Source organism: Pinus tabuliformis, chromosome 1_2, assembly GCF_031772625.1.
Source record: "Pinus tabuliformis cultivar Carrire ecotype Pingquan chromosome 1_2, CPIR1, whole genome shotgun sequence".
NCBI classification, from domain to species: Eukaryota; Viridiplantae; Streptophyta; class Pinopsida; order Pinales; family Pinaceae; genus Pinus; species Pinus tabuliformis.
The window spans coordinates 569,022,585-569,046,197 of record NC_142298.1 but is presented as its reverse complement, the minus strand read 5'-3'; the positions used below and the strand labels follow the sequence as shown (position 1 = coordinate 569,046,197).

General features: G+C 38.2%; 1 protein-coding gene across 1 annotated transcript; it reads right to left on the bottom strand.

Annotated features, from left to right (window-relative positions):
- Window positions 1-6,961: 6,961 nt before the first annotated feature.
- On the bottom strand, window positions 6,962-11,390 carry LOC149206877 (U-box domain-containing protein 41-like). The gene is made up of 2 exons (XM_089395615.1): window positions 10,899-11,390; window positions 6,962-10,317 (listed from the first exon to the last, which is right to left on the bottom strand). The coding sequence occupies exon 2, from the start codon at window positions 9,518-9,520 to the stop codon at window positions 7,784-7,786; it is 1,737 nt and encodes a 578-aa protein (XP_089251741.1). The 5' UTR covers window positions 9,521-10,317; window positions 10,899-11,390; the 3' UTR covers window positions 6,962-7,783.
- Between the last annotated feature and the right edge of the window lie 12,223 nt (window positions 11,391-23,613).

Here is a 23,613-nt window from a genome sequence, read left to right as displayed (position 1 = left end):
ATAATATTAATTATTATAGATAAATGATTTTAAATCAATTATTAATTAATTAATATTATTTAACAAATTAATATAAATTATTAATAAATTAATAAAAATTCATATAGTTAATTATGGTTGAATCTAGTGAAACATGGTTAACCATGTTTATTTTAGTGTTTATAATATTTATCTTCGGGTTTATATACTTAGATTTATAATATTAATATTTTTGGTTTTGCTTCACCAAATACAAACGCAGACACAAAGATTGCAAAATCTAACCGAGACTAAATGGAATAATTACAGCACATTGCAAATCAAAAAACCAAAATGCTGTAACATTACAAACTAGACACTCCAGAAATTAGCAAAAACCAAAAACTTGCAACTGAGGCAGTGAAATTCGATTTGAAATTTGATGTTTTGAATAATTACAATACATAACCAGAAACAGAAATGGAATCGGATTCACCAAAAATAAATTCGATTTGAAAATTGATGTTTTGAATAATTACAGTACATAACCAGAAACAGGAATGGAATCTGATTCACCAAAAAAACACATGCTTTCTCCTCCACTGAACTGAGCCTAAGAATAAAAAATAAACTTGAGAATCTCGTCCACAATAACACAAATAATCTATCTGATAGAATCATAAACCCTCGAAAATCTCTCGCTCAAATATACAAATAGTTCATCTGATAAAATCTCAAACTCTGAACTTGGTAATGAAAAATTTGATAAAACTCAATTTAAGAAAATTCAATTCGATTTTCAGGGGAAAAACCAATCGTAACCAATTTACATAAACAAGATTAAATAAAGCTTACCTCCAGCAGCAACCAGTGTCGTATTAACATGATCATCTTTCATTCTCACTTTCAAGTTTCCTGCAAATCAGACTGGGGAACCGATGGATGTAGGGATCCTGAGTTCGCTGAAACTCATGGTCAGCAGTATCCAGAAAGATTTCTTTTGTATGCTTCTGTGAATCTACACGGGATGCCGGCATATATATAGCCACGAACACATCATAAAGATAGCCTGGTCACCAAAAGCAATTTGTAAGAATTTTTATTCACATCAATCTACAGTCATATTACATTAAAATAACAGGAAAACAGGTGTATAAAGCTCAACGTCCAAGCATAGTTCTTTTTTCAGAACGAAAAAGCTTCAATATATTATAGGAGAAATATAAGAGTCCAAAAAAATATAGATACATCCGAATTGTTCTAAAATAGTTCAATATGTCACATTTTGTCTAATATGCTCCTATAATCAGCAAGGATGAAAACAGATAATCTATGTAACTAAATAACTATCTATGTTCTGTAAAGAGTACAGAAAAACATGATTTAAGTAGAAAAACATCAGCTGATGAGACAAAAATATCAAATATTTGAGAACTAAAAGTCAGGCAATGCAAAATCTTGGATCTGGAATGTAGCTCCCTTCGAAAATATCTGGAGAAACCAGAGTCCAGGAGTGGAGATAAGGCCTAATTTAGAAAGAGTATCAGCTATAGAATTTTTTACCCTGCTGATATGCTCAATAGTACTATCAACCATACAGTCCCAGTAATAATTGATCTTATCTCTCCAAGCTGTCAGGTACGGGGCCAAAATGTGATTTGTCCTATTTACCGAATCAACCATAGTTGTCCAAAAGAGCCCGTGAATAGAGTTGCGAACCTCCGAACTCTACCGGATTAGTCTAATACGATAGCAAATTTTTATTCCGTTTCTTGGAATACGGCAACATTAAAGTCTGAGCAAATTTTTATTCCGTTTCTTGGAATACGGCAACATCAAAGTCGGAGTTCTTATTCCATTTCGAGCTCAATTTTCCAAATTGATTCAGAAGTAAAGAAAACCTTAAAGTAATTCACTGAATTTTAAGTAAAATCTTTCCCGAATTTTTATTCAGTTCGCAATTGTAAAAAGAAATGAATAATCACTCGAAAAAAAATTCGCCTGTAACAACCATGGATGAAATTTTCTATAAAGAAGGTCGAATTGGAGCAGAAGAGCCTAACAAGGCACTTCGAGGCTTTGAATTATGAGGAATTCTGGCCAGAATTGATCACCAGTATGAGGGTTTCAAAAATACAATTCTGATCTGGGAATACAAATAACATGAAGGCTCTGCACAAATCGAATTAAAATGTGTGGTTTAACCTGAATTGAAATTTTTCTCTGAAAGTAAGAAACTCTTTTTTGCAGAGCAGTGGAATCATCCTTCCTAATCTTCGCTTCCTGTATAATCTTTCACTTCAACGAAGTCCTATTTTAATTTTTCCTATGGCGAAGGGGCGAAAGTGCCACTATCCAGAATGTTCTCTAACCAAATCTTGCTTCTAGAAAACATAAATATGTCATTTCTTGGATTTTATTTAGCGTGAAGGCGAGGGAGTTACATTAACCAAATGCCATAGCAATGTTTTTAGGCACTATGCACTATGTTATTGTTTTTATTGAATTGAGGCTTCTGTGATCTATATCAGGTTTACGAGAAATTTTTCTGCGTAAATCACAAGATCTATCATTTGTCCAAGCATTTCGAACCAACTAATGTGGTTCTGTTGAATAATCAGATCTAACTTTGCATGTTAAATAGCTTGAGCAGAGCCTCCAACGGCTAAATCTCTCGTAAACATGTTATTTCTTATTGCAGTTGTCTATAACGCAACTTTTTGAAAGTCTTTCCGGCCTGTTTTTCAGGTCGAAATCCGGCACGAATTTATTGGAATCGCAAGTTTGATAGCTAGTTTCTGCACAATGAAAGCGTCCCAGGGGTTTTCCAGGGTGCTGAATCCAAATATGCAGTTAAAAAACCATTTTAACTGCAACAAATCAAGATTTAACCTCAATTTCTTTCCCCGGATTCCGTCACCGGAATCTCCAAAAAGTCGCATTATAGACAACTCCTTTCTTATTGATGGTTAATGATGATAAGTGGCTATCAATTAGTGGTATAGTAAATTTTAATTTTAATTTTAATTTTGCAGTTTGATTCATTTCCTATATTATTACACTTTTTGTTAATCTCTATAATTGTCAATTAATAAATGGTATAGTAAATTTTTAATCATGTTTTGTAAAAAATTAATATAAATATAGTTTAAACATGTAATTTAGATATTCAAAAAAGTTAGTGATGTAAATTTGACATCTTTAAATTTAGTCCATCCTATCAAAAATTTTAATTAGTAAAATCATTAAAGTCCCTAATTCCAATAAAAATAGTAATTAACCTAAATATAATTGCATTTATCTATAATATATTAAAAAACATCATATGCACATGAAATAAACGACTGCCATTGTGTTACATATTATACATAATTATATATGCCCATTTCTCATTATAACAGGAAAAGAAATATAAAACTATATATTTATTTATATTATTCGTAAATCACTTCAACTTTGGTGCATAGTAATAACATGTGTGAGCTCAGACCTAGATAATTAGATCACTTTCACTATAGAGCTTTGCTTCTCTTCAAAGAAATGGTAGTGGGTCCGATTGCATGATTTCAAGGTGCAAAAGCTAGGATTGTGCAAAGAGGCGCACTATGCAAGCCTGCCAAGACCACATTCCTAATGAATAAGCACATTTGAGAGAGATTCGTGATCTAATATATTTAGATGTGTGAGAGCTCATGTCACCAACTTCATCGATAGGAATTATCTATTTTTATTTACTTAAAATTGGACTTTTTTTTATATGTAAATTAATGATGAGGTTTAAATCAGTAGGTTTTAAGAATTTAAAGTTCATATGGAGAAAAAATTAGATAAGAAGATGAAGCACTGTGATTTGATTATATGGGAGAGTATACTTTTTAGGAGTTTGAATTTTTTAAATAGAAGCCAAGCTTCAGGGGAGTTGATAATGCTTTAGTGACTTGCACTAAAAGTGGTTATTGAAAGAAAGAGGAGTTGATAATGCTTTAGTGACTTGCACTAGAATGCGGTTATTGAAAGAAAGAACAAGTCCATTGTTGTGACAATAAACGCTATGCTTCATGACTTTGGTATGCCTATATTTATTTGCGTAGAGGCATGTAATACTATTATCTACATCCTGAACATGTGTCTCCATAAGATATTGTAGGATAGAACACCAAAGGAAGTTTTCATTGGTGAGGAACCTCATGTACGACATTTTCATGTTTTTAGCTGTCTTATTAATATACATATCCCCGAGTGCCCATAAGTTATTATAGGATAGAACACCAAAGGAAATTTTTATAGGAAAGGAATCTTAGGTACGACATTTTCATGTTTTCGTCTGTCCTATTTATATTCATATCCCTGAGGATAAAAACATAAGAAAAAGAAAAGGAGGAGGGAACCCTCTAGTTTGAATGATGTTTTTCTTGGATATAATGAGTCCTCCAGCCTTGTAGCCTCTACATTCCATCACAACGGAAGATAGTAGTGAGTTGACACATGAAGTTTTATGAGGATTCATAGTCTTGAAGGTTTCAAGAGCCTCCAACATAGGTTGAGAAGGGAGAAACACTTGCCATCTTAAATGTTGACATGGAGAAATTAGAAATTTTGGAATTTGATTTCAGCTAGGAAGATTAGGTGGCTTACTTAGACATTGCAAGATGCACAAAAGCAAGTTGGAGCTCCAAAGACATCCTTTTGGGTAGGTATCCTCCTAAAGAGTTTTTGAATTATGTTCCATTGATATCTTTGATCATGGATGCAAAATCTTCTAATAATTTTGAAACTTTTTTATTACTAAACATAGGGTTCCTTAGATCCTTGTGAATAACTTAAAAGATGTTTTGTAGGCAACAAAATCCTTCAAGACATGTTTACAATTGCTCCATCTAATATCACACTAGTTTAATTAGTTTCGACATTTGTCATAGTGTTCTTCAAATCTCATGGAAATCCCAAAATATTTCCCTACATTCATGCATGGCATCCTTAGACGTACACTACTGTGACTCACTCAAAAAGATTCAAATTGGATCCTTGCCACCATAAAACTAACTAAACACTTAACAATATTTATAACCAATCAAAATAACTTCTTAAATTTCAAATTTTCATTATTTAAATAACCGAAATACAAAATAAGATATTCATCCCTATAATATACATCCTAAATGCTTATGTACTATATATTTTCTCCTCATTAATATATGAGGCTACTGCTCTCTTCCAATGAAATATATATGCTTTCTTCTATTTTAGTAATACAAAAAATTAAATGCTTCGTACAGCCACATATTTCCAACATTAGTAAGGGGAAAGTAGAGATATGCTTATTCTCCCTTCCTATATAAGGAAGGAGAGCATGCACTTCTGAGCATGAAGGGAATCAATGTTTCTCTTAAAAATTCCTGTTGTAGCTGCAAGCTGTATTGCACAGTTAACATTAAGAACTCCCAGGTGAAGTTCATTTTTCTCGATTGAAAGTGGCTGGGCACCGTGGTTACCATAAATAGATGCCTGTTAATTTTATCGTAGTATCCCATACGGTTCCTTTTTTTTGCCTATGTAATTTACCTTGGTAGATAAATGCTCCTTTCATTGAGAGGGAGCAATGAACAAAATATCGTACCCTGCCACAATCCAGATGGCTATACTGTGCAATTGCCGTATGTCTTTTTGTGGACATGAGTTAATTGGAGGATTTGAACTTTGGATTTCATAGTTTACATAACATCTAGCCACAATCTAAGTATAGCCAATCTAAATAGTTATATTGTGTAATTGGAGAGATTTGAACTTTGGCTTTCATAGTTTACCTAACACCTGGCCACAATCTAAATAGCTATACTGTGCAATTGCCGTATGCTCCATCTGTAGACATGGGTTAATTGGAAAGATCTGAATCTTAGATTTCATAGTTTACTAATTGAGAGATATGAATCTTGGATTTCATAGTTTACATAACATTTCATGACATCGCTTTGCTAGTTAAACTACCCAAAAACACCTACAAATGATATGTTAATTTCTCAATTTGAAGAAACTTAAAATTCAATGTAGTTAGTTATCTTTTACCAAATCCAATTTCAATTTGAAAAGACAAAAAAATTGCCCAAGAACCACTGATTGTCATCCACCTACTAGAATTGCCTGATTCTCGATGCTGAAAAAAAAGAATTGCCTGATTCTCGGTCTGTAGTTTTAAATTGAAGTCTGTATGATTGTGTGTGACTCTGTATTTCTCCAGTTTAAATTAAGGTTTAGGTTTCTGTCATCAAATACAAGTTGAGCTTGCTTTCATCTTTTTGAACAACCACACATGCTCATCTGTTGGAGATGTCTATAGAACACGCTACAAAATTTGTGGGACAAAAATGGTATTACTTCCCTTTTATTTGCCATTGCGTTCTTAAAAAAGGGAAGCAAGTTTTTTCCTGTACTTGAAATCTAGGCTTAAAACTGTAAAGAAATAGTTACCACCCAGCACCTTCTTGTTCACTTCAAACTTATTATAAGAACTACACTGTTCAGTTGAAGAAATCATAATGATGTAGCAAACACATCCAACAATTCTATGCGGAACACATTCCAATATCCGGAACACATTCCAAATATATTGTGGGTAGAAGTTCTTAGTCATGTGTATCCCTTGTAGGATTTGTTTATTTCCTTGCATCATATATATTTTTTAAAATTTTACCCGAAACGCATTCCAAATATTGTGGGTAGATGTTCCTAGTGGTGTATATCACTTCAGTATTTTGTTTCCCTCCTTGCATTATAGGTTTATAAAATATATTTTCAGAAAACAGTGTGCATTAACAAAACACTATAAAGGTTCACGGGGTCTTGAATAGATGGTGATCAAGTACTCTGTTAAGACACTTCTTGATGTGAAGACACTGGTTCAATTCCCCACCTCAATCGAGGTGATATATTGGACATGATGAAGATGTAGTCCTGCAAAGCTTACAAAAAAAAACCTATAAAGACTAAAATCCCGGAAATCCCGGAGTTTAAAATAGGAATATGCGAAAACATGCATTCTTAAAAGGATTATAACAAATTTAAAATAAAGAGACTAGACGGGAGTCGATTTGGTGTCACCCTATGGAAACACGGGTGGGATTACTACAAATCGATTCCAAACACCAAAACTCCAGAGGCCGGAATTGGCGATGGAGCTTGCTACAATCAATTCCAAACACCAAAAGTCCAGAGGCCAGAGTTGACGATGGAACTTGTTTTCATAGTACTTGTATCCTCCTACACTACGGCGTATAGGTTGCCTCCAGAGATTTAAACACTGCTCCTACATTACGGGCGTGTGGGTTACCTCCAAAGATTTAAACACGGGTAGTGGTGGGATTACTGCAATTTTTTTTTTGCATATTAATATATCTGAGAGTAAGTCTACAAACAAATCATATGTATAGTACAAATCCATGGAAGCTCAATAGAAGAAGCTAAAACCAACTCTTCCAAAGCCTGGATACAAGATCCTCTGCCTCTCGGTGCAAGTTTACTGCATCTTTCCAGTAATATACATTGAAAAAAAATCCTCCCTCAATGAAATTTTACAGATTGGACAATGCCAAAGTCATCGTAATATAACTCGCATCCTTACATCCTTTTTCTGGAAGAGACAAACGAAAGATCCATTTGATGAAAGCCATTCAATCACCACATTCAAAGAAGCATTCAATGTTTATTGAACATCCCTAATTATTTTTTTTCGGAATATCAAAGTTTGTATCCAGGAACAATCTTCCTGAAAGACATACTAGTGTAGATTGTGAATACATTGAAAAGTTGCGTGAACTGATAGGCGAGCAAATCAGAAATCGGTGGAATTAGGTCCAGGTGAAGAGCTCCACCCCAACGTTTTCCAGTGTGATCTTGAAAGGATAGAATCTCCATCTTCATCATCAGATACTCCTTTCATGATGCTTGTCAGAATTGATGCTTTTTCTTTTGTTCTCACATTGTCACTCTCAGCCAGCCCAACGAGAAGTTCCATGAGACCAGCCTGCGTTGCTGATGACTTAAACCGGAGATTGTTGCGAGACAGCAATAGGAGAACCGCAACAGTATGCTCTTGGATTAGCTGAGTACCTTTACTTTTGTCTCTTTGGCGCTGGGCAAGAATACCAACCAATGAGCCTATAGCATTGGCATCAAGGAGAGCCTTGCGTCCTTCAGAATTGGCTGCGATATTATTTAGGATTAATAGTGCTCTACTGGCGAAGTCAGATTTGTCCTCTCGGGCAAGACTCAACAGAATTGACACTGCACCCACCTTTATAAGCTTAGCACGATTGCTTTGTGCAAAAGACAGGTGATACAAAGCCATTAACGCATCCTGTCTTCCTCTCTCCTCACTTGATCTTAGCATGTGGATCAGAGGAGGAATAGCACCCAATACACCAATTGCAGTCTTGTTCTCATCATTCAAGGCCAGGCTGAAGATTGCTCCTGCGGCATGTTCCTGCGCCTCGGGATGGCCCATTTTCAAAACATCAATTAGGTAGGGAACTGCTCCTGCACGCACAATGCTCACCTTATTGTTGTTCTCCAACGACAGATTCACCAATGCAGCTACAGCATTAATCTGAATTCCTGAATATCTTGATGTCAAGAGAGGCAAGAGGGCCAAAAACAACTTGGAATTACAGAGGGTCGTCCTGCTCTCAACATTGGTCCGAGTGAGCTTCCGAAGATCAATCACTGCTTGCTCTTGCTCGAAGGTTTGTGAATGTCTCAATCTCTGCATAAATTCCACTAATATTTCTGGATAAGAAACAGAGGAATAGGCTTCATTCTCCTCAACTATTTCTGGAGGTTGAGATGAAAAACTGCAAGGTTTAGTAGCAAGAGGAATGGGAACAGAGAGTTCTCCAGAAGAGGCAGAAGAATCAAGGCTAGCTTGCTGTATATTCATGGCTGTTGCTGAATGAGTAAGTCGAACAGGGGGCTTCAGAGACAGATGCTGAAAATGATCCGACACTGTCTCTGTGGAGCTATTATCAGTATCACTGGAATTCGACTTCTCAATGGTACTCTTTAAATTTTTCTGAAAGTCATTTCCAAAAAGTCTTGCCGTGCCAGCCGCAGATCCAGGAGAACTTCTATAAGAACTTGCTGTGCTTGGATTATCCCTATTTTCACCATGCTCTCCACTATTGCATGGTGAATTTTCTCGAGAGCTCCCGTTCCCTTTGGCCAATATTCTCTGGACAAATCTTTTGGCAGTCTCCTGATCAGGAGGATTAGGCTTCTGAACGCCAACCACTTGGCACCAATTAGAGATGGCAGTTCTCAAGGCAACATTTGGTATGACGGTGGAAGAATTCAATTTCGTTCCATTCACATAACAGTATCTGTGACCAAGATCCATCCAGATTTCAATGCATCTTCTCTCATAAGACTGTCCTGAAGAAACAATCACAGGATCTGCCATCGGCGCCATGGAAATTGGACAAATAAATTCTGTCGGCCATTGTGAATTAGCTGTAGGCGGGTGCTTGAACAGTTTCTTCTTCCACAACGACAAACGTCCCTTGCTGGAGCTCATCTGTTGTTTTTCAAACAATTTGACCCGAAATTATGGCTAACGAATTCCTGTTCTCTCACAAATCATTCGCCTGTTGATCAAGCTTGCCTGCTAGGGTGAAACATTTCTGCCAAGGGTAATCCAACAAGCTACTGACGCTGATTAGCATATGTGCATATTGCAGGGACGAAAAAGCTGCAGAAATACTACTGAAACCTAACCTGCCATTAACCCGTTTTAAAATCTCACAACTCTGATAAGGTAAATGAGATACTTGCTGGTCTTTTTGCTTTCTTCTCCGAATATGCTCGCCTTAAACATGCAGCATCTATCTTTACACAACCTCGTACACCAATTTACAGTGTTTGCTCTGGTCTAAAGGCAATATGTTTTATTCCTTCTCATAGTTCTTCAAATACGTGCCCTAGAAAGCATTATTTTGGCTTTCACCTTAGCAGATGGAAGCAAAATTCTCTCTTTTGCGTCCAAAATCCGGCTTGGCATGTGTGGATGCAAGTATTCGCGCAGACTGAAGCAATATTTCCGTTTATTCACAAACCCTAACTCTCAATAAACCGCGGACTCAACGTTCGGAAAACTAAGCAGCGATAACCGTAAAATCTCGCAACGCCTCCACAATACGAGATCCTGGAAGCCAGCAGTATGCGTTTGTGAAGCCGGCGGTAGAATTAACTCCTTTTCAAGAGTAAATTATTAAAATTATGCACCGTTCACAATTTCGCCTTCTCCCGGACAACTGGAAGTCCTGGTACAAGCAATATGTTCCGTCTTCGCCCTCCATTCGTTTCGTCAAGGCACTGAAAAACATGACAATCGGGAAAAGTTGCTGGGAATAAGAAATTTGTACAAACAGACGCAGATTTATACCAGGGATCGTAGATAAAGAAACGTTATTGCCCAAGAAAATCCCTCTTATCTGTTTGTATAAACTGAAAAATACATCATTTCAATCTTTTAAAGAATATCGAGCAAAGATGCAAACAAAAACAAATTGTCGTGCTTGCTCACCCCTTAAAAGATGTCGCATCAGAACGAAGGTTCAAAGAACCATTTTCGAACTCTAATATCTTTAAAATAAGGTAAACATTGACTTATTTGCCTGAACTAAAACATTTTCTAGAACATTTTAAATATTTAAAATCGTGCATGCTTTCACCAAAGCAGACACCTATATTATTCCGAATGTCCAATCCACACGAACCTAGATCAAAATATCGGGTTTTCTTTAACAGAGAACAAGACCTGCACGGGTCTCATCCTTTCCGTGTATCATTTTTTACTCTTCCGACACAGAAATGATAAATTTTCATGTTTACTGTGCCTCAAATGGATGAATTTTTAAACATTCAAGCGAGATTTGCAAAAGGCAACCTCATACCTTTGGAATTTTGTCGAAATTAGTTGCTGAAGTCCTTGAAAACCTCAATTTCATAGCCTTCAAAATTTGTCGAAACTACCCGATTCTTTCTCGCCGTCCGAGTCCGTTTTCCCCGCCGCGCTACGATCTGGAATGCGGCTGCTAAATAAAAAAAACAAACATTACAGTGGCTCTGCTTTGGGGCACGGGAGTTGCTGCTGCATTTCCAGACAGGTTGCAAGGGAAAGTGTGACAGCGAAATTTCCGTCACGTGACTGGAAATGCATCGGAAGCTGTAAGTACCATAATCTGTTACAGTCGGAAGAATGAGTAGGACGACTATTTTTTAGGCAAAGAAACTTATAACTCTGGCGTCATGCCTGACTCTTAACAGTTGCCATTGGGTTTCTTTGGTACTGTACGGTTTTAGGTCTCCATGTGTCCAAAGCTCTGCTCTCTCAGCATGGCAGGCTTCTGCTCATAAGAAATGGCTAGGTACAGAAGATGTTCTGAAGTTATTTACGGGATTTTCATTTTTAAAAAGGTTCTTTGTGGAATGTTACGGTACTTTAATTTGATTTTGTCCAACTTAATATTAATATTAATATTAATATAAATATAAAAATTGCAGTGTAAAATAAAAATATATAGCCATTTTTCATTATTTTTATTTCTAAAGTGTGATATAGTAAAGTTAATTCAAATATGTTATAATACGGAAAATCATCACAAATATCATGATTTATTGGTGGAATTGCACTATCAAATTTAATCATTAATTAGAATGGTCTAGGGTTGGAATTGCATTATTTACCTGGTGGATAAAGAGTATTTTTTTAAATATTTTTTTATATTTATTAAAAATAAAATATGATTATTAGTTGATGGCTAGTTTAATTGACGAACACTATGATCTCAAATATTGTATTAATGAGGTGTAAAGTTTAAGTTTTGGTGGGTCAAATTAAAAATATATATGATTATAAAAAATCATTAAATTAATAAAAAATATTTAATTGACAAAATGATGTAATAGTGTATTTTTCTAAATAATTTATATATAAAATTGAAAACTTAACACAATACTATAGATATGATATGCCAATTATGTAGTATTGGGCTTTTCATTACCTCATGGTCTCTAGATTTTGATGCTATAAATATTGTGGTCTCAACTACGTTAGTTTGGGTGAGACTACCAAATCTCCTCCTCCCCTTCTGGCACCACAAGGTGATAGAGGAAATTGGAAACACCTTGGGAAATTCAAAAAGATGGACCTAGAAAGAACAAAGAAAGGTATTTTTACTTTCACTAGAATCTGTGTTGTGATAGACCTCAACAAAGCTCTACCTGATCACATTCAACTGAAACACAAAAAAATTTCAGTGGACCCAAGTTTTAGACTACGGGAACACAACATTCTGATGTCGAACATGCTTTCAAACTGGACATTTGTAGAGCACATGCCCACAGGCAAAACAAATACCAAAAAAGAAAAAGAGGCAAGCCCATAAACCAAAAGAATGGTAGGCTTTTGATCCCCAACCCTCGGAGGAAGAAGAAGAGACCATGGAGAACCAAACAAATTAAGCAGAAGTGGATGCATAGGCTCAACACAGTTTTGTATCCCATATGTAGAATGACATTGAACCACTAGAGATCCACACGCCAGAATAGAAGGAAAATGAGGATCTTACAGAAAATGGGACAGGAGCACAAAGAGACCCCATGTTTCTAAAATTTCAGACTCATACAAAGGATCCATTTCAAAGATTACAAGTTGTGAGTTAGTAATGGTTTCAGTTGGTCCAAATACAGGAAGATGGCAAAAAGTGCAGAAAAAGAAAGGCAATAAAGAGAAGTTAAGTGATTATTGTCACACTAAACTTCGGTGTTTCATTATGTATATTTTTTCTGGTTTTCTTTTTTGTTCTAAAGTCGAGGTGTATTTTTCAGAATGCTTTTTAGCATATGCAAAATATAATTTTGTTCCATTGTTTTATGATGAATAAAATTACGAGTATTTTTCTACGAAAAATAAATAAATAATAAAAAATAAAAATGATACAAAAGGAAAAAATATAATACAAGACGTTCAATTTATGTAGGTTGAAGTTGAGGCAAAACGTGAAAATGAAAATAGAATAAAAATCCTATATCAAAGTTATAAAATATAGAAAAATAGGAATTTATTATAATTTTTTTTTTAGAAAGAAAATCATGATATTATATTGAGAATATATAAACAAAATGGAGGAATTTATTATAATTTTTATAATATGTATAATTAATTATTTTTTGTTTGTTTGTTAAGTAATGTTAGTTTTGAGATGATTGGCACATCTAACATGTGACTTGAGTAGTTTCGACTAATGGGCATCTATGTCGTCAAAATTACTCAAGGATGCACTCGGCCTAGGCCACACCAACCCTTAGAATGACTAGATTTTTTACCACAAATTTTTGAACAAATGACCTTTTAACCATGGAGTGTCTTCACCTAACACTCTGTCATTGTCTATTCTATGCCCCGTGGGCATGCAAAATTTAATTGTTATTTGTTTTCGCTTTTTAATTAAAAATTAATAATATAATTTTTGGTGTGTTTCGATCATATAGATTATATAATTCAAAATTTCAATTCCAATTGAGTAAAATTAATTGAAAAATACAAAATTGCCAAAGAAAAAGACAAAAAACACCATTAAAATACACTTTTTGATGTACTTCGACAATATAGATTATATAATTCAAATTTCCAATTCCAATTGAGTAAAATTAATTAAAAAATATAAAACTGCCAAAGAAAAGACAAAAAATAAAGCAATTGAAATACACTTTTATAATTGGGGGAGGTAAGAGTGAGAAGGGTCATTTTTTACCTCGATGAAGAATTAGAGACACAATTCACCTAGGGCTTAGGAAGAGCAACCAATAACCAAGCATAAATGTTAGCACTATGGCAAGGCCTTGAGATAACAATAGCAAGCCTGAACATTCATAATTTGGTAGTTTACAAGGACTCCATGATTGTCATTCAAAAAATTCTCAAAATGAAAGATATGTCAGAAAATGATATTCCTCTGATGATACTTAGAATTCGCCTACAAATCTAGAAATTCGAAAGTGTGGAATCCTATCATATCATAAGGCGTAATAACCAAGTGGAAAAATCATTAGTGAATCGAGGAGCTTCTCTAGAACAAGGTTTAATTATTCAGGACCAAGGAATTCCCATTTTATTATTTATCCCATGATCAAAATATTAAAAATCCGTTGGGATTTCACTTCCAAATCCTCTCGAATATGGAGTTTGTTTAATGACGAAGCAAGCAACGTCAAGTCATTACTGCACTAATAAAAAAAATTGATGGTTATTTTTTAGCGGCCCTCATCTAAGCCGAATGGTGATAGTGGATCCATCAACTAGGTCTCCAAGGTGATATTCATCATGTCTATGGATAAGTGGTATATTTTCTTAAGGCATTAAGAACCAAGCCTACACGAGCACGCTCACATCTGGCTAGTTCAAAGATCATTAAATTCGCTTGATTCTTGTAGCAGAAGGGACGATATAGTCATGGAAAATCTTGTGGGGCGTTTGCAGGAACAGGGCTCAGGTATTGAATGCACACAGGAGTTCATTGGACGGAGAGGTGTTGGAATGAGCGTCTATGAATGAAGAGTTTTGGTGATGAATTTTCCATTGAGTTGCAATTACATTGGGGTTCTTTGCAGACATATGGAGCATCCAACTAAACATGAGTGAACTAATGAGTTGAAGATGCAATTGGTCTCAAGCATGTCCTAAGATCCGGATCTTGGGGGGAGGCCCCCAAGATCTGAAAAATTGAAATGCCAGAAGAAAAAGAGTAGAATGCCCAATAAACAAAACCACAAAGAATTTTTTAGTTAAAACACATAATAATTGTAAGGACTACATTGTGGTGGACAATTTGTCATTTTACAAAATGTGACTTGTTACTTATAGTATTTTTCAGTTACAATACCACGGGTCAATTCCATGGGTGAATGAATACCATGGGTGGATGTCACAATACATGGGCCAATTCCATGCGTGAATGAATACCATGGGTGGATGTCACAATACCATGGGCCAATTCCATGGGTGAATGAATACCATGGGTGGATGTCACAATACCATGGGCAAATACCATGGGTGAATGAATACCATGGGTGGATGTCACTTACAATACCATGGGTGGATGCCACTTACAATACCATGGGTAAATTCCAAGGGTGGATGAATACCATGGGTTGATGCCATTTTCCATTCAGATCATTCCTCCCTCCTTAAGAAGCAATGGTCCCCATTGCCTGAAGTTCCCTCCTACGAAGCCTTTGTTGAATATGAAGAGCCACGGAAGAGAAGGGTTTTATGTGGTTAACCCATAACCATGATGAGCAAAGATCTGAGGATAGAGATACCTTGTAATGCTTGTGACCAACTGTGATATTGTTAGTGTGCGACCTAGCAAATGGAATTCGTTGAAGTGTGGGTTTGTGGATGACCCATAACCATGATGAACAAATATCCAAGGATAGAGATACCCTGTAATGCTTGTGACCAACTATGATACTAACAGTGTGCAGCCTAGCAAATGGACTTCGATGAAGTGTGGGTTTGTGGATGACCAATAACCATGACAAACGAAGATCCAAGGATAGAGATACCTTGTAATGCTTGTGACCAACTATGATACTAACAGTGTGCGGCCTAGCAAATGGACTTCGATGACAAGGATTTTGTGCGATTGATCCATAACCGTGATGTTGGTTGTTGATGAAGTAGCAAGTGCCTACATAGCCTGGGGTGGGAGGGCACGTCTCCAATGGGAACCTGCTCTGAATGTTGCACCAGAATTAAAATGGACATAACTCGGTCAATATAACTCAAAATATTTATTATAACCTATTTTTGGAAGTAGAATGACCATTTTGCATCTTCCCATGTGTTGGAAATCCTTATCTGGACACTCTAGAATCTAAGATTCACACTGCAATTTTTCTGCTATCACAAAAGTTCTGAAAAAATAATTGATTTTAAATCAGCGATATCTCCCACATCCCAACTCTGATTCAACCCATTTTTTTTAATTATTTTTGAAATTGGGTGATTTTTCAAGAGGAGCTTAGATCTACAATACTTTTTTTCTGAAATTCTACATAAAAACTTCAAAAATTATAGGAGAGTTGTCATCCACCAGTTGTCGTTAGAAAACAAATTCTACAACATAGTTGATTTTAAATCAGTGATATCTCCCTCATCCAGACTCTGATTCAGCCGATTTTTTTTTTTTGGTATTTTTTCGCAAGGAATCCAAATTTGTTATTGGTTTTTGTAAATATTGCACCAAATGTTTAAGATCTGATCTGTAAACTCGCCACCCAAAAAAAAATTCTTGCAAAAAAATGAAAAAAAAAATCTTCTTGCTTGACCCAAGAAAGTGCTCTGTGGAGGTCGCAACGCGGGCCTGAAGTCTGTTGAATATTGTTGCAAAATTTGAAACTAAAATATGCATGAAACCTTCATTCCCATGAAATCATAACCTGCTCTGATACCACTGATCTGAATCTTGGGGGGAGGCCCCCAAGATTTGAAAAATTGAAATGCCAGAAGAAAAAGAGTAGAATGCCCAATAAACAAAACCACAAAGAATTTTTTTATTAAAATATATAATAACTATATGGACTACATTGTGGTGGACAATCTGTCCTTTTACAAAATGTGACTTGTTACTTATAGTATTTTTCAGTTACAATACCACAGGTCAATTCCATGGATGAATGAATACCATGGGTGGATGTCACAATAACACGGGTCAATTCCATGCGTGAATGAATACCATGGATGGATGTCACAATACCACGGGTCAATTCCATGGGTGAATGAATACCATTGGTGGATGTCACAATACCATGGGCAAATACCATGGGCGAATGAATACCATGGGTAGATGTCACTTACAATACCATGGGTGGATGTCACTTACAATACCATGGGTTGATGCCATTTTCCATTGAGATCATCATATATGTTTGTGTTCATCTCCAATCAAGGAGAAAAGGTAGCTACGGAGGCGACAACCAACTTTGCTCCGGTGAGTTAGCAGTTGGAATCATTGTAGGCCGATGTTAAACAGCTGCAAGTGACGGTGGATAGTTTAACAATTAAGATGGAAAATATTGAACTAACTATTGAACTAGCGACCCTGAGAATTCTCAAAGAAGTGTTTTGGCTAACAGATGGTTCATGAGACAGAGCGAGAGCAGGGCAAGAGAATGAGGAAATTACGGAGTAACCCATGGATGAGCTCAATAAGAAAAATTTGATCAGACATAACAAGTTGGAAGCTCTGAAGTTGGGAAAAATAGCAATGGTTAGTTTTTAGGTGTCTTTTACATGTTTTGCAAGTATATAGTGTTTTTAGGAGTTTTTTGGAGACTCTATAAAATAAGTGTAGAATTGTCTTAGTTAGTAGTTGGCAATGTAGGAAAAGGTGTTTTGCTTTGGAATTTTGGAATGCTAAAGTTGAAGAACTTGCTCTGAATCTAAAGGTGTTGGTCTGCAAACTAGTTGACTTAATATAAAATAGTCGTTTCTTAAAAAAAAAAACTACACTTTTTATAATTACAATAATAGGTATGTCTATTTTGGAATAGGACTTCTAGAATTTTAATTTAATTATCAATAACTATTAGGTGGATGGCATAAATTTAACCTCCACATAATATTTTAGAATATTTGTAATAGTAATCATAGATTAAAGGTCGAGATTTATCTCAACAATAGTTATATCATTTTTACGCTTTTAATTAAATTGATTACTTAAAAAAATATTATATGAACATAAGTTATGTTTTTTTGGACGTGGAATTAAAAACCATAATATTGACCCATGATATTGTAATAAAACTGATTTCAATACTAAGCATCTACATAATAAAATAAAACAAAATATCTATAGTTAAAAATATTATTACATAAATTACTATACAGTAACTATTGACATTAAAAGAACACGTGCTTTCTCGAGCGAGTTGTGGAAATTTGGGGAAACAAAGCTTGTAATAACATTTCATACAAGAGGCGCGTTTTGATCTGGAGGCGGAGCTCTGCTAGGGTTCGTGACGGCGGCCTCGGCCCTCTGCGGCTGTTCCGACTTCCTCCCTGGATCCGATTCTCTCTGTAGCGGTGAGTTAGCTGGGTGCTTTCCTGAGCACTGAAGATTGTTTCTTGGCGTTGAAAGGGCGCAGGGGCATTCCAGGTAGCGCTCCTGTGAGGCAGCCATGGGTGATCCTGGGGGTGGGGATTCCTCTCCCACCCCTCCGCTATCCTCTGAAGAAGCATTTCTGCGTTTATTAAAGCAGAAAGGAAAGAAACGCCCAGCCCCAGACATCCCTAAATTCATTAAGAAACTCGAGGAAGTGCCAGAGATAGCCCTGCAAGAAGATCAGCCGATCAAAATTGCTCTTGCCCTTGCTGATAGAGGATTGGTCGGGCAATTCATGGGGCGTTGGCCTTCTACTAAAATCACGGACGATTGGATTCAATGCAACTGGAGGCCTCAGCTGAAGAACAGTGTGATCTGTTATCCGGTAGGGAGAGGTTTCTTCATTTTCGAGTTCACCACCAAAGAAGATCGGGATTTGGTATTCAGGAATGGACCGTATTTCATGGGAAACCAGGGTCTGTACCTCAATAAATGGACCCCGGATTTTGATCCCTCAGTAGATGTTCCGAAGGAAGTTCCAGTCTGGGTTAGGCTCCCCAACCTTCCGATCCATTGTTGGAGCTATCAGTCATTGCAAAAGATCGGGAACGGTCTAGGCAGATTCATTGACAAAGCAGACCCTAAAGGCCAATACACTTGTGCAAGAATTTGTGTGGAGGTTGACTTGGAGGCTGGGCTCCCCGAAGCGATTAAAATCACAGTGGGAGAATGGCAGCATTATCAAAAGCTGGACTACGAACAACTTCCGTTCAAGTGCAGAACATGCCATGAACACGGACACTTCCAACGGAACTGCCCCAAATCCCAAGTCGGGACTAAGGAAGACGAGGAGGGATGGAAAGAAATCAAAAGGGGAAAGGCCATCCCAAGACCAACAGAAAAGAAAAATTCGGGTTCAGGGGAGAAGCCGAAGTCCAATCTGAAGAACAATGAAGACCCAAAAGTGGGATCCTCCGCTGGTGGGAATGAAGAAACCAACGAGACTCACGAAGCAACTGAAAACCCAATGAAGGAAGCAAAAGAAACGGGTACTGAAACAATCACCCCCCCAGCCTCAGGAGGCATTGAAGGAAACAAAGATAATGAAGATCACATAAGCCTGGCCTCCGAATCGGATGAAGACTCAGAAGGAAGAACCGATGAATCAGACAGCTCTCAAGTCACCCCTATCAAGTCATCCAGGGGGCGAAAATCCAAGAAGAAACTAAGAGAGGAGAAAACCTATAGGGATGTTCTCCAAGGATCCCAAAAAACTCTCAAGGGAATGATGAATACAAGGTCTGGGCGCAAGCATGGCTCGGCTCCAAAAGGAGCCACAGTCCCCCAAGCCAATAAATAATGAAGTACGTCTCCTGGAACTGCAGAGGATTAGGCAGCAAGCTAAAAGAAGATGCCCTCAAAGACATAGTCAGAATGTACTCGCCTGAAATCCTACTAATCCAGGAGACAAAGATGGAGGAAAACTTCCTCCTTAATGCCAGCAAATCCTTCTGGCGAAAAGGTATTGGTTGTGCTGTCAGTGCAAGAGGCGCCTCCGGTGGAATCGCTACCTTCTGGGACAGCACTATATATGACCTGCTTCAAAAAGAGAAATCCACCCATTGGATATTCACGAAACTCCTCCACAAAGACTCCGGTCATCAAGTAAGTTTGTTCAATATGTATTCTCCTGTTCTCCATTCTGATAAAAAACTATGCTGGGATTCAATTTCGTCCTATCTCTCTCTGAACAACCCTGAAAACATTATCATAGCTGGGGATATGAATGTTACTCTTGCTGCAAATGAGAAAAGGGGAGGGACCCTGGTCAGGGACCCAGCAAGAGAATGGGTTGAAGATCTCATATTGGGTTGGGATCTAGAGGATATCAAGCCCTCATCCGGGAAGTTCACATGGTCCAACAGAAGAGTGGGTCCAAATCATATCGCAGCTCGGTTAGACCGCTTTCTGGTTCAATCCTCTTTCCTGACCTGTGGTCTCATGGCTTCGTCCAAGATTTTGCCAAACAGCACTTCGGATCACAAACCCATTATTCTTGAGCTCTCCACGGAGGAAAATCTTGGGCCCATTCCCTTCAGATTCAGCTCATTATGGCTTCAGCATGAGGGGTTCCAAGAGATGGTTTCTGAAGCCTGGAATAGACCGGTTCAAGGTTCCCCCTTCTATGTATGGGAAGAAAAGCTGAGGAGGCTCAAAAGAAGACTCAAGGACTGGGCAAGAACGCTGAAATCCCCCTCCTCCAACAGAAAAGCAGCCATGGACAAGCTAGCAATCCATCAAATGTCGTTGGAAAATACTGAAGTCACCCAAGACCTTCTTCAGAGAGAAATCGACCTGCAAAAAGATTTTCACAAAGCAAGCAGGGAAGAAGAAGAATTCTGGCGGCAGAAATCCAGAGCTCTCTGGTTACAAGCTGGGGACAAAAATACCAGCTTTTTCCACAAGCACGCTGAAGCCCGAAAGCAATTCAAATCAGTTAAAGAAATTCACCATCAAGATGTAGTGGTCAAAGACTTCGAAGAAATAAAGCGGGCAGCTCACATTTACTTTAAAGATCTTTACTCAGCCCCGCAAGAACCACCTTTGGATCCCCAGATCTATCCGATGAATATGATTCCTCATTGTGTCCAAGATCCTACCAACGCAATGCTGATGGCCCCTATCAGTATGAATGAACTCAGAAGCGCCTTGGACAGTATGGAACCGGACAAAGCTCCGGGTCCGGATGGGTTCCCTGTTAGATTCTACCTTTCCTGTTGGGATATAATCAGTTCTGATCTTCTGAGAATGGTTAAGAAATCCCAATCTTGTGCCAAGATTGGCGGCGGCATCAATTCAGCGTTTCTGGCCTTGATACCAAAGGAGAAAGGAGCAGCTAATTTCAGCAGATTCAGGCCAATCTCGTTGTGCAACTCCAGCTACAAGCTTATAACCAAAATTATAGCCAATCGCCTCAAAAAAATCCTTCCTGCCATTATTCCGGAAAATCAAGGTGGTTTCATCAAAGGGAGGAAAATTCTTGATAATATAGTGCTGGTGCAAGAAGCTGTCCATTCAAGCTATCATCGAAAGGAAAAAGGTATGGTGATTAAGCTGGACCTGGCAAATGCGTTTGACAGGGTTAAGCATGAATTCCTGTTCATGGTTATGGAAAAAATGGGCTTCTCTCCAGCTATCACTAACTGGATAAAAGCCTGCATTGCCTCTCCTTGGATTGCGCCTTTAGTTAATGGGCGTCCTTCAGATTTCTTCCAAGCCTCTAGGGGCCTCAGACAAGGGTGCCCTTTGTCCCCGCTTCTCTACGCGATCCAAGCCTCGGTTCTCAGCTTCCAACTGGATCATAATCTCCAATCACAAATCCTTCCTGGACTCCGTATGGTTCATCAGGTCAAAGACATAAACCATGCCCAATTTGTTGATGATACGCTTTTGATGGGAGGGGCAAGCATTAACTCCGCAAAATCCTTCAAGAAGGAGCTGGACAGTTACAGAGAAGTTTCGGGCAGCAAGATCAATTATTCTAAAAGTACAGTTTATAGTTGGAATTGCTCGGCCAGGGAACTATCTGATATTGCAAGGATTCTCCAAATGGAAGGGTCTTGGGATTGGGACTCCTTCAAATACCTGGGGATTCCTATCTTCAGGACCATTTCCAAAGTTGCCCATTGGACGCCCTTGCTGGACAAGATCAAAAACAGAATTCATGCCTGGGGAGCTTCATGGCTGAATAACGCAGGGAAGATCATTTTGATGAAAGCGGTCCTCTCAAGCCTTCCGTTATATCAGCACTCTATACTCTTGGCCCCTAAAACCTTCATCAACAAGATGGAAGTTCTGCTCAGACGCTTCCTGTGGGAAGGGGGGAAAAACAACGAAAGAAGGCTGCACCTTGTTAAATGGGATACTATAAAAAAGCCATTTATGGAAGGAGGATTACAAATCCGCGATCTGGCTTCTCAAAATTTGGCCTTGGGAACCAAGCTGCTCTGGGACATTGTCTCTGGGAAAATCAGCTGGAGCAAGAAGGTCCTGTGGAGAAAATATTTCCATGGGAAGCGCCTCAGATGTCTGGACCATCCGCCTCGCTTCGCCAAAGGTTCCCCTGTCTTTAATCTCTGCCTCAAAGCCTGGGATCATTTTAGTCGTAAACTGTATTGGATTCCAGGTAATGGGCGAAAAATAAGAATTTGGGATGATCCTATTCTAGGTGACCAACCGATGAATCAAGAAGAAGAAATTTCTAATATCAGAGACTGGCTCCAAGATCGCAACCTGAACACTCTCTGGGATATCTCCTCTTGGTCGGAGGATGGTCTTTGGGAAAGCTGGCATTTGGGGGAGGTCCCCCAGTGGCTGGAGGGTGAAGCCTCTGTTCTATTGGATAAGCTACAAGGGAAAGCTCCTGTAAAAGCATCAACAAAAGACAAACGAGGGTGGGGATCAGTCACAGGCTCATATTCCGCCGCTGAAGGATACAAAAGCATCACGGCCATCCCGAATGTTCCCCCAAACCCGGCTCAATGGCATTTTATTTGGGACTCCCCCTCTCTGCCCAAAATTGATTTCTTCTGCTGGACATTAGCTCATAATAGTATTCTCACTCGAGATAATCTCCGTAGGCGAGGAATGGAAGGACCATCCTGGTGTAATCTGTGTAAGTCAGAGGAAGAAACAGCTGATCACTTGTTCTTAACTTGCCCCTTTGCATCAGAAGTCTGGAGGGGAGTCCTCATGCTAAATGCTGATAACTTCGAACTCCCGAGGAACATCCAAAACCTGTTCCAGTCCTGGAGCAAATTGTCGCCGTATGGTCTCTCCAAAAATATCCTTCTCAAAAACTGCTGGCTCTGGATCCCCAAGTTCGTTTGTTGGAAGCTGTGGCTGGAAAGGAATAACAGACTTTTCAGAAATGAAAGCTGCAATCCGCTCAAAGTCACCACCAAGATCAAAGCTCTTTTAGGAGAAACTCTGGATGCCAACACTGCCAAAAAATCTGGGAAAGCCCTGAATAGAGAAGAGGAACTCTGGCTGAACTGTTTGGTCCCAAATCATAAAGATAGTGCTGCCATCGCTATCAACGTTCCCTCTAATTGGGAAATCAGGCTGGAGGAGCAAGAGTTCATAAAATGGAGGTCGGCCCTTAATGAGCATTGCCTGTTTTTTGATGGGGCCTCCAAAGGCAATCCCGGTTTCGCAGGAGGAGGCGGAGTTCTATTGTGCCCGGATGGCTCTGAGCAGTTAAGGTTTGCCTGGGGATTAGGCAAGGAATCCAACAACAGAGCGGAGGCTCTGGCTCTGTGGCAGGGGCTCTCACAAGCGATCAAAGGCAATGTCAGTTCCATATCAGTCTTCGGGGACTCCAGAATTATTATTCAAGCTCTGCATACCAAAAAGAATCCTTCGCAGCTCCAATTATCAATCATCCTCAGGAGAATCAGATCTATTTTGCCCAAATTTCACAAGATCACCTTCTATCACA